The sequence below is a fragment of the Tauraco erythrolophus genome, chromosome 1 (genome assembly GCF_009769465.1).
Source record: "Tauraco erythrolophus isolate bTauEry1 chromosome 1, bTauEry1.pri, whole genome shotgun sequence".
NCBI lineage: Eukaryota > Metazoa > Chordata > Aves > Musophagiformes > Musophagidae > Tauraco > Tauraco erythrolophus.
The window spans coordinates 105,270,970-105,283,766 of NC_141465.1; the positions used below are offsets into that span (position 1 = coordinate 105,270,970).

The 12,797-nt window shown below is 37.7% G+C and overlaps 1 protein-coding gene across 5 annotated transcripts in view; it reads left to right on the plus strand.

Annotated features, from left to right (window-relative positions):
- Positions 1-12,797, plus strand: part of FNDC3A (fibronectin type III domain containing 3A) — a 128,097-nt gene that overhangs the window by 38,335 nt on the left and 76,965 nt on the right. For all 5 annotated transcript variants that reach the window (XM_086620645.1, XM_086620637.1, XM_086620620.1 and 2 more), the window contains exon 3: positions 8,336-8,411. In XM_086620645.1, coding sequence (XP_086476771.1) covers positions 8,336-8,411 — 76 coding nt within the window. The remainder of the gene's footprint in view (positions 1-8,335; positions 8,412-12,797) is intronic.

The window sequence follows — 12,797 nt, forward strand, 5'->3', positions numbered from 1 at the left end:
CAACTTCACACATGACACAAAGTATTTAATGTATTTTGGGTTTTTTTAGCCTCAGTCAGGATTAAAAAAACTTTTAACTTTGTCTTTTCCACTTCAGAAGGCTGATAGTTCTTGATACTGAAGGATGTGTTTGAGAGCTAAGATATTTTGGGGAGACAGAGGGAGCTTGATGTCTGTAGATTTTTATTGAATGCAAATACAAAAATATTTCTTTTGTATCCCAGTAACTCTAAAATGATAGTTTCAGTCTTTCGGCTAAGATTTTGCTGGTTAGAAATAAACCTAGAGGTATTAGAAAAACGAAATATTTTTTGTATATTCAGTAGCTAATAACTTTCTCTACAGACAGAAGCTTCAGGTATAAAAGCATTTATTTGGGCAATGCAATTTGTTATCTGCTATGAAAGATTTGAAAATGTGGCTGTGAATAGAAACTTGTAACAAAATTTTACTGTATCTGAATTGAATCTCTTGATGGTTGTGCTGGCTTAGAAGAGTTAGAAACTGTATTTCAGTCAGTCCTGTCCTTTTAGAAATACTGGTACTATTGGCACCGTGGCTTTGGATGTATAATACTTAATCATCCTTATGCGGTAACGATGTGCTAGACTCTCTTCCCTAAACCTTATTCAAATCTGATCTGCAAAGAATTCCTCAAATTAGGTAGGTCGTCTTTAGGGAGCAGGGTGGAGTAGAATGTTAGCAACTGTCTTAATTCTGGATTTGTTTTCTTTGTGCCCGTGTGAAAGATCATCTAGTATATGTCTAGACACAATCATTTGTTTTTTTTGTGTTTATTTTCTTTTTTACTTCAAACTAAATTTAAACTTTTCGAACATAAATAATAAATTAAAAATACTATCTCTGTATATATGATGTATTAGGAGTAATATTTTGCATATGTAGTTATTTCAAATAAAATCTCTTGCCTTACGGATCCATTGCATATATGTATTTGATAGAAGTGGCACAATATTTTTAAGACACTGTTTTTTGGCTGGCTGTATTGTCCACCTGTGCGTGTATTTGAGGGAGCCTTGTTCTTCAGCCTTTGATTTTTATTCAGAGAGCAGCTTTTACATATATGTAATGGTGAGCAAAAGAAGAAAAACGTGTCAAACTTGCTATGAGACTTTTTTTATGAAGTTATTTCTTGGAGCTCATTGACTTATTTCAGGTTTTACTTAGTGGCTTTTTCTTCCCCTCCATAGGGATAGAAATAGTTTGGGTTTTTAATTGTATTTACAGTTTCTGCTGTGGAAAGATGTTGCCTCAAAACAGTGAAGTAGCGTGCTTGTCGATTAATCCTAAACTACTTTGTTTTCCTGTTCACCTCATCTAGGGCTCCTATCAGGATGAATACCATTTTGGTATTGGTACTTCACAATAATGTCCATAGGTTTTATTTCAGTCTTGCTTACTAACCACTTGATGAAGAACAATCATTAATTGTGCAAGCCCATTTATAGTTTATCATTTTTGTGTGTGTGTGACTTAGAGCATTGGGAAAACTCTTCCCTGCATGTTGTAGTGCAAATATGCATTTGTGATGCCACAAGTCTGATGCTGCCTTTCTTTCCTGTCAGCAAGCTGAAATCATCTTGAAACCTGGCAATCTGCTAATACATCACTCCTGTTAGTAGAATGGAAGTGAAAGTAGAGATGCTTGTAGATGGGTGGATCGTACTGACAGAATGAGAGGTCGTTGGTAACTGTTATTTCAGTGGAGTTAATAGGCTTTGTGGCCTTAATTAGAATGCAAACGAACATATTCAAAGCAGCGGTAGCTAGCTCTATTTTAAATTCCCTTCTATCCCTCAGTGTGCTCCAATGAAGAACTATCTTAACCTGCATATTTATCTGGCACAAGCAATTTGTTAGGCTGCTTAAGAAAGTATTGTGTATCCTTAAAGACCAAGTAAGACATAAATCAGCTGCATTTGTATTGTCACCATTCTGCCTTTAAAAGACATTGCTGTGACGATATTGGTGGAGCAAAGTACCTCTAAGGATCTTATTTTGCCTTCTACAGCCTCTGCTTCGTGCTGATAAAAGTTACTTCTAGACATTTTTGGAGATGAGTGTTAACATTTCACCTTAAATTTTCCCTTTTTTGGAGCAGCCCTCTGAATCCAGGTGGCTGCAGCTCTGTCTTGCACAGATATCCCTTCCACCCTCTGTTGTTTGTATCCTTAGCCTTATAGTTTTTTTTCTGACTCCAGCCATTTTTATCAAATTTGTTTCTTCAGTGTCAGAAATAAGCTGAAAGACTTGAAAAAATATTCAACTCCTTTCCTGGTTCAGTCTGCAGAAGCATCCTTTAGTTTCTCTTGCAGATAGTTAAGAATTTACTGAATTAAAATAAGAAACATTGAGCATTCTCCTCTTTGAATGTTCCTACTGCCTTTGATTCTTCAGATGCAAAATCAGAATGCTTTCTCATCCTACTTGCACTGATGTAGTAAAGCTAAATCATATACAACATCTCCAGATCAAATTATTGTGAAATTATCATTATATCTATTGATACTAGTATGTCCAAGTCAATGTTACATGTCTCTGTAGGACATGATCATACTACCCGAGCTACAATAAAATTGTATTTTAATTTGGAATTCTTTGGGGAGAGAAGTAAAATAGTTTTATATAGAATTGTTGTATTTTAAGAGTGTATGTATCATATAAGACCAGTTCAAATTATAATTAAGGTGAAGAATAGATTTTCAAAGCTAATTGAGAAGGTGTCCCTTAACCAGTCCTTCAAAGAGGCAAAACTTTGTAATACTTCTTGAGGCTACTGTTGGGCAGTGTTTATATATTAGTAATTTATGTGTGCTCAAGAATGTTCCTAGAGTCTGAGGCCAAGTGTCATGGAATGACTCTTCCAGAACCTCAAGGGGGCATACAAGAAAGATGGGGAGAGGCTGTTCAGGAGGGCCTGTTGTGATAGGACAAGGGGTAATGGTTTTAAAATAGAGGGAGGTAGATTCAGATTGGATATTAGGAAAAAATTTTTTACCATGAGAGTTGTAGAACACTGGAACAGGTTGCCCAGAGAGGTGGTGGATGCTTCATCCCTGGAGACGTTCAAGGCCAGGTTGGACGAGGCCCTGAGCAACCTGATCTAGTTGGAGATATCCCTGTTCCTTGCAGGGGAGTTGGACTAGATGACCTTTGAAGGTCCCTTCCAGCCCTAACCATTCTATGATTCTATGATTGACTCTGTTCTAGTAAACTGTCTTTTCCCTCTGGAAAGAGTGTCTGTGTGCAGACGGCCTGTTAAGAGTGGTCTCCAGAATAGTTTCCAGTATTGTCTGGGAGAAGCTTGCTTGTTGGCATTGGCCATGTGTGCTCAGGACTAACAATAGTATTGTTCATCATCCCAGGTGACGTTCCCGAGCACTGCTTACTTTGCTAATACAGATGTGATTTTAGGTACCACTGATGTGGTCAAGGGGATGATCTCTCCTAGGAGACATCCGAAACATTAGGACTCCGCAGTTTGCCAACACTGGGGACAAGGAGGGGAAAATTGCTAAGGCTTAAAGAATAATGAAGAAGGTTGATGAAATTTACTTCAGAACTGTTGTTCAGCAAATCCCATAGCACAGCAGCTAGGGGCATTTAACTAGCAGGAGATAGCTTTAAAAGGGCTAAAAGATGAACTTCAGGAACTTGCTGCCATAGGAGGTTGTGGAGGCAATACAAAGTGTAAGGAAACTCAAAGAGTTTAGGCCATCTCATGGACAATGACAGAGATGGACTGCAGAAAGTGGCCTGGCTTTGTTGCTCTCCCTAAATAGTGTCTCCAGTTGATGTATTAGAGACAAAGTATTGGTCTAGATGGACTGCTGACCTGGACTGCTGACCCAGACCATGAGGACATTTCTTATGCTCTTATTTGGCTTGAGCAGCTGCCTGAGTTTAAACAGCAATTTCAGGAAAACCCTATTGAGCTTTCTAGTATGTGGCATGAATCAGTTTTGTTAGGAAGCTGGTCTTTGCCAGTCTGGGCTATGTATCTTGAACTGACAGTGGATGGCCAGCAAAGTAAATGCTTTAAAATTAGGAAAAAAGTCAAGTATTCCATGCTAAGAAGGGGCTTTAATTAATACTATTCCTTTTTGCAATGCCTTTCTATATTTTTAGGATGGATTTTGCTTTTAGTATTGTGCTAAGAAGAAACCTCTATAATTCGTACCTATTTAATTAAACTACTACAAAGCTTAGTATGTTGTTCATTTGGTCTGGGTTTATCTTCTGAAATATCTTTTATAGAATAAAGTATGTACCATTGAAAAATATGAAATTTCACTATTAAAACTTTTGACAGTCTTTGGCAACTGTATTTCAGGTATTTCAAACTCTAGTCATATGGGCTGGTAATTTTGTTTTATTTATGCAAGAACTGTTTTTAGGATAGTTGTATAGCTGCAGTCTTGTATGCCAACTTGTGTGCTATTCTCTGGAAAGAGATTCTGTATTGTTTTTCATCAGGAACTGTACTGAGGTCATGTGGATCGTCATTAAATAACTGTTTAAAGGAAACAATTTATAGTCCCAGTGGAAATTACATAAAACTAGTTGTTGACCTAATACTCCCATGTCTTAATAGCAATGCCTTAACATATTTTGAACTTGAGACAAAAATATGTTGAGTCAAAATTGTGTTAGCATTGAGAAATTGCACTTCTAAAATGTATTAGTTTCTGTTATAGTTAGTCATGCTTTAAAAGTGCTTGTAGGATTCTAAAGCTTGTATCAAGGCCTCAGTGTCCTAAATTTGCATTATTTTGTTGAGCTTGTGAAGTCCTTAATAAGTGTTTTGTTGATTTAGAAAGAGAAATGGCATTTAAAAAATGGCTGTGTTAAATGTGCCTCCCACCGAGGTTGATACATCACAAATGAGTTTTTTCAGATTATCATAATTATCTCAGAGGAGCAGGCAGTGGAAATCTGGATAGAGTAATGCATGTTAGCCTTCAGATAGCAGAGCTTTAGATGCTCTGAGTAAAGCAACAGGATTTGTCACAAAAAGACTGAGGCATGGGAAGAAAGACCAAACCATCAGATTTTTCCAAAGCTTTTCACTTAGTTCCAGCCAACATGAATGTTTTGCCCAGAAGAGGAAGGAGGTTGAGGTCTAGAATGTTCAGTGTGAAAGATGAGGGCCTTGGTTTTTCTTAAGTACAGATGTCAAGGTTCGTGAAGTAGCATGTTGGGCGACGAGATGTGCAAGCCTGCACAAAGCTACCTAGAATAAGATGAAAGAGCTATGAATGCTAAGCAACCTGTGGATTTTATTTGCCTAACACATGGTGCTGTGAAAGATCCATGTTGCCTTTTCCTTTAGAGAAATTTTCTTGCATCTTTGATTATGTGCAGCAGACTTTTATTAGATAAGAGGGAATCCCTGTGAGTGATTGTCCGTCTTTGGTAATGTCTCTTCTGACCAGAAAGGTATCAGTCTCTCTCTCTCTCTGCATAGCTTCAGTTTTTCTTTTTTCTCATTGCATGTACTGAAGTGGTTAAGTGTGTGTCAAAAATGTTCTTCTCAAAGCAGTGATTACTCCATGGGGTTCAGCAGTGATAAGGCTGGTCCAGCAACCAGTGCTGGTCACGTTGACACACGTTACCCCAACACAAAGACTTTTGAAGCCAACAGTTCTTGAAATTTATTTCAGCCCTGATTCAGACTCTTTTGGCACACTTGGCAACAATACAGACTGTCTCAGAAAAGCTGTAAAATACAAATGGGAATGCACAACGTAAAAGCAAGGCTGAAAGTGAGAGCCAGTGAAATTAATAGAGTCAGGCATCAAGTCGTCTAACAGTCCATTGACAAAAAGGCTCTATTTCCCGTTCCCGGGAACTGAGTATCTAATTAAACTGCATTACGTCTGTGAGTCTCCCCACCCTTTTGAGTAGAAGTCAGATGTCCTCAGAGATGGGAAAATCTGATGACATCTTGATTGTCAGTGGTGCTGGACTCCATCAGGAGGCCTGTTGCCTCATGATGCAGCCGCTGCTGAACGGTGCCCCCCCTCACTGTGTTGCACCGTGGTTGGCATGCTGAGCCTTTACCTTCTCAGATTAGCTGCAAAGTGAGCAGCAGAGATTCTCACACAGGAGAAACTGCTACAAAAGCAAATCAGGAGCTGTAGGGCCCACTTCCTGCAGTAGGGCTGGTACGTGTATTCCCATGCTCAGATCCACTCTGCTATCCGGAGCCTCCAGTTCTGATTCCCTGCAGCAGAGGTCTGGAGGAGGAACAGGTTCCCAAGGCAACATCATTACCCAGGTTACCAACCTCAGGCTCTGACACAGAAGACCTGCGATACCAGTCATCCCCTATTCCCTTTAAAAGTGGGAATCAAAGGAATTATACCAGCCATTGCACTAAAACTTGAGGGCTTTGCAGCTTTTCTGCTTCTCGTAGTTCATATGGTGGAGACCAAGAATATCGAGCTGAAAATTGTACAGATTGACATGTCAGCTGCAGCCAGAATGGCTCCTCCCAGGAGTTAAGGCGTACTAAATCAGCCAGAAGACTTGGGCAAATGTGGTTATCCAGCCCACATGTAAGAGATGGAAAGACATTCTCAGGTACTTTTATTCCAGTCTAAATTTCCATCTAAAACTTTTGATTGTAGCAGAGAGGGAAAAGTAAATCAATAGAATATGTTTTCAAAAAGTTATTCCTGCTTGGGGAGTCTGAAAAAGAACCTGTAAGAACTCATCCACTCATTTTTCTTTCCTTCATCATGTTCTGAAGAGGATAGCCAGTTGCTAAAATTCTGCCTTCAAACACTTACAATAAACTGGCAACACAGTATTTTCTGAAGACACTCTAAGTCTTATTTGACATTCGTGTCTAAAATCCTCTTGCTTTTAAGTTTAGTGTATATTGTGCATGCTAACTCTTACTGAATTTTGTATTCAGACACGCTTCAGAAGCGTGATAAAATGTAGATACTGATATAGTTAATTGTTTTTTCTCAGAGCCTAATGCTTCTGGAGACATCTTTCTCCTGTAACAGCACCGTGCCACACGAAACAACTTAAAGTAGTATTTTTAAAGTGCATGCTCAAAACTGAGCTAAATCAGTATTGAATCACATGACCCAAGTTTGAAAATGTGAATATCCATCATATCTCATCAAAATTGCAGCTATGCCATCTTTGAGCTTGCCATCTTTTCATTAATTCATAATGTTGCTCTACCAGAGAGAGAGGAATTCATATGATTTCTGCCTTTTCCTCACCCTTTCCTTTCTCTCTGGTATTCTTAAAATGAGTAATTATCAAGTTTCCTGTTTGCTTGTTTGTTTTTTCGTAAACATTACCAATTTTATTTTCTTTTAACAATCTAACAGAGTATATTTTTGGCTATGATGTTTGAGTTGTGTATAGAAAGATTTGTCTCTTTCTGATTCACACCAGGAGGAGGACATACACTCTATTTAGACATGTGAAGAAAGATGTGTCCAGAAAGGAAATTATGAAATGCACCTGCTCTTCTGTTTTCTGCTTTGTTCATAATTTTAGCCAGGTTCTTCATGGTTGCAAACTACTTCTTTCACCAAAAGGCAGGTTTCAAATGAGAATACGGAAGTGTGAAATGGTAACAGGCTTCTGCTTTGGTCCATGTCAGGCTTCCTCTGTTTATTTTGGCTGATAAGTGTGCTTTGCTATCAATTCTGCATTGCATGGGTTTACAAAATTAGGATAAACAGCTTTCCAGAAATAAAACTACACATAATGTTTCATGCTGTGCATCTGGTGCATTTAACTTTGTCATGACTTCCAATAATGTTTTAGAATGAATGAATGTACAAATGTGCTTGGGTCATGAAAGAAGGAAATGACACAATATTTCCCTTATGTTGAAAATTGTTTGCCAAGTGGTTATGACGAAAATTCAAATGCTGGGAATTCTAGGCTTCCTTCTGAAACTTTATGTATTGATTTGATTAATGTTGAAGTTAATGTAATTTGTTGAAATAATTTAAGCTGTGCAAATAGCTTTTTAATTATAATAGGCAGTTGAGAACATAAAATTTGTACAGGTACTGTTTTACTTGACTGTTATTCTCTCCTTGGTTCTTTGAAAAATGTTTGTTTAAAAATATCTGTACTTGTTCTTGCTCTTATCTCTTTTTCTCTGTGGGATGAAGGCAGCAAGCAGTGTGAAGTGAAAAATAATGTATTTACTAACCAGAAAAAAGAGTTGTTTTTTCCCAGAAAAACTTTCTTTTTTTTTTTTTTTTTGTATGTACCAGACTTCTGTAACATACTCCTGTGTAATGGTTGTAAACACTCTTTTATTTTTAAGGTTATTCTTGTGCAAGTTAATCCAGGGGAAGCATTTACAATAAGAAGAGAAGATGGACAGTTTCAGTGCATTACAGGTAAAGCTGATAAATTTATTTTAATATTTCCTGAGTCTGCATCAGGATAAATAAAACGCAGCTTGTGGTGCTGAAAGTACAAGACTGACAGAAATTATTTTAAATACAAGAGCTGTTTAAAGACCTAGCTAATTAGGTGCTAAGGATCATTGGACTTAGATTTCACTACCATAAACAAAGTACTTTCTATATTAGGTGAAATTAAATTTCTTGGGAGAGAAAGGGAGGAACGTTTTCAGTTTGCAAAGCAAACAGGGAAATGCTGTGGTAGCAACTTTTGACTAACCTCGTTTATTACACAGACCTCAAATTAAAAGCCACAGTTGTTAATTTGATTTGAGTTTTTTTTTATTATTATTATTCTTTACTGTCATGTGGACACTGTTTGCCCATCTCAGCAGTAGCTGTCTGTTATCGCACTACGAGTTTTTCATTGTTTCTAGGGGTCAAATTAGGTCCTTTCTGAGTTCTGGCAAGTGCAGCTTCAAATTACAAATGCTTCATCTAAGTGTAGCATCCCTGTATGCAATGGTCAGTTTGGATGTTGTTTTCTGTTCTGAATGAAAATAGCCACCAGTTAAGCCTATCTACTGCTGCAAGAAATAAGCAGTCAGATATTGCTGCTGTTTAAGAATCTCACTTCACTGTGTTATAAGACAGCATCCGCTGATTCAGCTATGGGGTCACTTTTTTGTTTATTACCTGCTGGGCAATGAATCCTACCTTCTTTTTTTCTGGGTGGTGGCCCAGCTTCAACAGATGCTCTCCTGGGAGGCTGAAGCAAGTATCTTCCAGCTCCTTTCCCCCATCTTTCCAGTCTGAGAAAAGACAAAAGGTCTGGTTTCCAGTGTCGTAGGCAGGTCCTTTGACTACAAAATAACGGTCCTTGGATTGTAATTAAATTTTTATATTGACAATTCTTAAAGTTTATGTGTCCGTTAGCACCATTTTTCAAAACTTTGTGCTGGTTGCATAGTATTGTTGCTTCCTTTGAGCCACAAATGGATCAGTGTAGCAACTCACAGTTCTACAGTGCTTATTTGAAATATAGCTGTGTAATAATTACTTGGCACTATTTGAGGGGAGCACAATGATTTCTGTCTTGCAATTAAAGAACAGATGTGTTTTACAGATGTTGCACAAAATACCGAGGAGAGTGGCATGCATGACATTTTTTGTTTTAATTTGGATTTATCAGATGGTCTTAGGCAGGGGAATTAATTGACGCTTCCTTGCATGATCATCTTGAAAGCAGGAAGCGTGTGATAAACTGCAAAAATACTGAGACTGTATCTTTATAGACACAATTCCAACCTTTCGTGGTACAGCTTTTGTCCTTGCTTGGTCCCTCTTGCTTTCTGATTAGGCAATTCACTGTTGTGATTTGACTCAGCTGCTAATTTCTTCATGCTTTAAATATGACAGTGAGAGTGAGCCGTTATTAGACAAGTGTTCCTGGATCTCACTAAGTGTAAGCTCAGGTACAGTCTTTACAACTTTCCTGAAAATTGGCACTGGCAGTGAGAAACCTACATCCCAAATCCACTGCTTTTGCAAGCTTCCTGTCATATAGACATTCTCCTTATCCTCTCCCCTTCCAGAATATAAAAATATGGCTTATAGTTAGTAGTAAAACAGAGAGCAAAGAGGTTTTTCATATCTGTGCATTCACTAATCTTAGAACAGAATCTGAGCAGCACGAGATCTTACGAATGTTGCTTTTCTGGTCTATTCTTGCCGCTCCTGAGACATTTCTATGTTTTGTGAGTGTAATGCCAATGCATCTTTCTACTTTTTGGCTTGTTGGGTCTGTCTGGCTTAAAGAAGAAGTTTCCTTAGCAATTGATGCTGTACCTTTTTCATTGTATGTATTGCAACTAATGAGGAACGTCTACATTGCTGTTTTCCGTGTATAGATTTGTATAAAGTGAACAATTTCAGATGGTATACCCTGTAGAGAGTAATTTGGTATTGGTGGCCCTTTTTACTCTGCCACAACTTCTCAAATATAGTTTGCCCTTGACTTGGCTACAAAATGGATTACCAGTCCGCAAAATATGTTACAGCTGCAGGACACTATTACACTGACTCTAAGGAAAAGTTCCCTGTGCCTTTCTTCACTGTATGCACTCAGTTATAAGGTCAAATCAAAGTTAAAGATGCAGAAATGGATAATGAGTATGGTTTGGAGGAAACCTTCTAAATGTGCAGAGATACTTATTTTAAAAAAGGCACGAAGAAAGCAAAGATGGCTGAAATTCAATGGAGATGCAATCAGTGGGAAGTTAATTTAGTCATTATAATGTTTCTTAATACTTGTTTCCAATCTAGTTTTCCCTCTAAATATTTACCCATCTTTGCACTTGTCTGACTGTATTGTCTTAAAAGTCTCTGCAAAGAATGCATATTCCGCTTTTTCTGTGATGTACTGTGTAAAAAGAGGTAGTATTATATATGTTAAAAATGTGTATCTGTATACTACTTTGCAAAGACACAGCACGTATTACCCACAGAACAGTTGTGATTGTGTACAACAAAGATATTGCATATTGCAATTAATAGTGTTTGTCTTGTATCACACTCAGAATTCACCTGGAGGAAAAGCATTAGTACAAGCAAAGACTTTTCATGAAATGCACTTAACTTTATTACAGAATTACCTTATCCCTTTCAAAATGAGGCTTGTAAAGCTTACATGTATAATTCGCAACACTTACTTATTCACTGTGACACAATATTAAGTGACCACCAAACAAATCTCTCTGTTTCTGATGTTTGCTTTCGATGATGAACTGGTTCCGAGAACCTCATTTATGTTGTATGTTGAGGGATGTTCAGTATTCTACAAATAACAAGGAATTCAGTTCAATGTCGAACAAAGCACATTTTTTTTAAAGGAACAGAAAATTTTCAAGTACTATTTTTTTCTAAGTCTATATTCTAATTTATACTTAGCAAAATGGTGGCTAACAAACGTGTTGTCTCTTTGGAGTAAAGTCTTACTGAAAGATATCCAAAGAAAAAAGAGAAATAATTTGAGATTACAAAAGATAGTAAGAATTTGGAATGTTATACATTGACCAAAGATGAAAATGATAAAATGTAAATGCAGGTTCTTGCAAGACAATTTGCATGGACATATGTTTAATTGAAATGATATAATACTAAAATGAAAGAATAGAACTTGAGAGGTAGTGAGCTGCTTCTGAATGGATCCCCAATAGAAGTGCAGATACAGTAGTTTGGGTGGTTTGGTAAGTCACCGCTCCTTAGATAATTTTAAATCTCTCTTGTGCTTTATTGTTGGTCAGTTCAGCTTGAGATTGTGGTGTTTGCTTAAGTCAATGTGGATTGTTTATAAATCTAACCATAATGTTAGTTGTGTTTTCTTGCATCATGTCCCTGTCTGTTGGAAACATTGAGATGCTCCATTGATCTTTGTGCTGCTCTTGTCATAGTTACTTTATTTGTAGAGGACTATCCTTACTTTGGATATTCTATGCATAAGGTAAAACAACTCATCCTGAAAACAAGGGGAGTCACTGTCTCTCCAGGAGGAAGGAGAGGTGTGAACAAAGTGGCTATTTTAGAGCTGTCCTTGAATCAATGAAGTAATGAAAATTTAAAAACTCCAGTTAATGGAGAAGCACATTGTGCTTTTTCTGTGAGCCAAGCTTCTGAAGAGAATGTTGCACTTAGACCCAGGTCTCTGTACTGACTTACCATCTGTTTGGTGGTACAACTCCCATAGATAATCTGTAAAGCTTCGACTGTTTTGGAGCTGTGAGAAGTGAGTTCTCAATGCAGGCCTCTTTCATGGCAGCTAAGATTGGGTTAAAAAGCTCTTAAGATGATTTTCTAGTTTGAAATCTCTTAAGATTGGTGGAAGAGCAGTGGTGGTTAAGGGAACTTTCTCCCTTGGTGAATCCCATTCCTTTATTTTGGCAGAGTTTTGATGGCTTAAAATAATTTGTGTATTTGTAGCAGCTTTCCAGTACATAAAGGGGGCCTACAGGAAAGCTGGAGAGGGACTTTTTACAACGGTGTGTAGTGATAGGACAAGGGGTAATGGATTTAAACTGAAAGAGGGCAGATTTAGGTTAGATATAAGAAAGAAATTCTTTACATTGAGGGTGGTGACGTACTGGAACAGGTTGCCCAGAGAAGTTGTGGATGCCTCATCCCTGGAGGTGTTCAAGGCCAGGTTGGATGAGGCTTTGGGCAACCTGGTGTAGAGGAGGATTTCCCTGCCCATGGCAGGGGGTTTGGAACTAGATGATCTTTAAGGTCCCTTCCAACCCTAACCATTCTATGATTCTATGATTTTATTCATGGCATCTTACAGTTATATTTCTGTAAAATAAGAAGCATGGTTGCTTTTATATT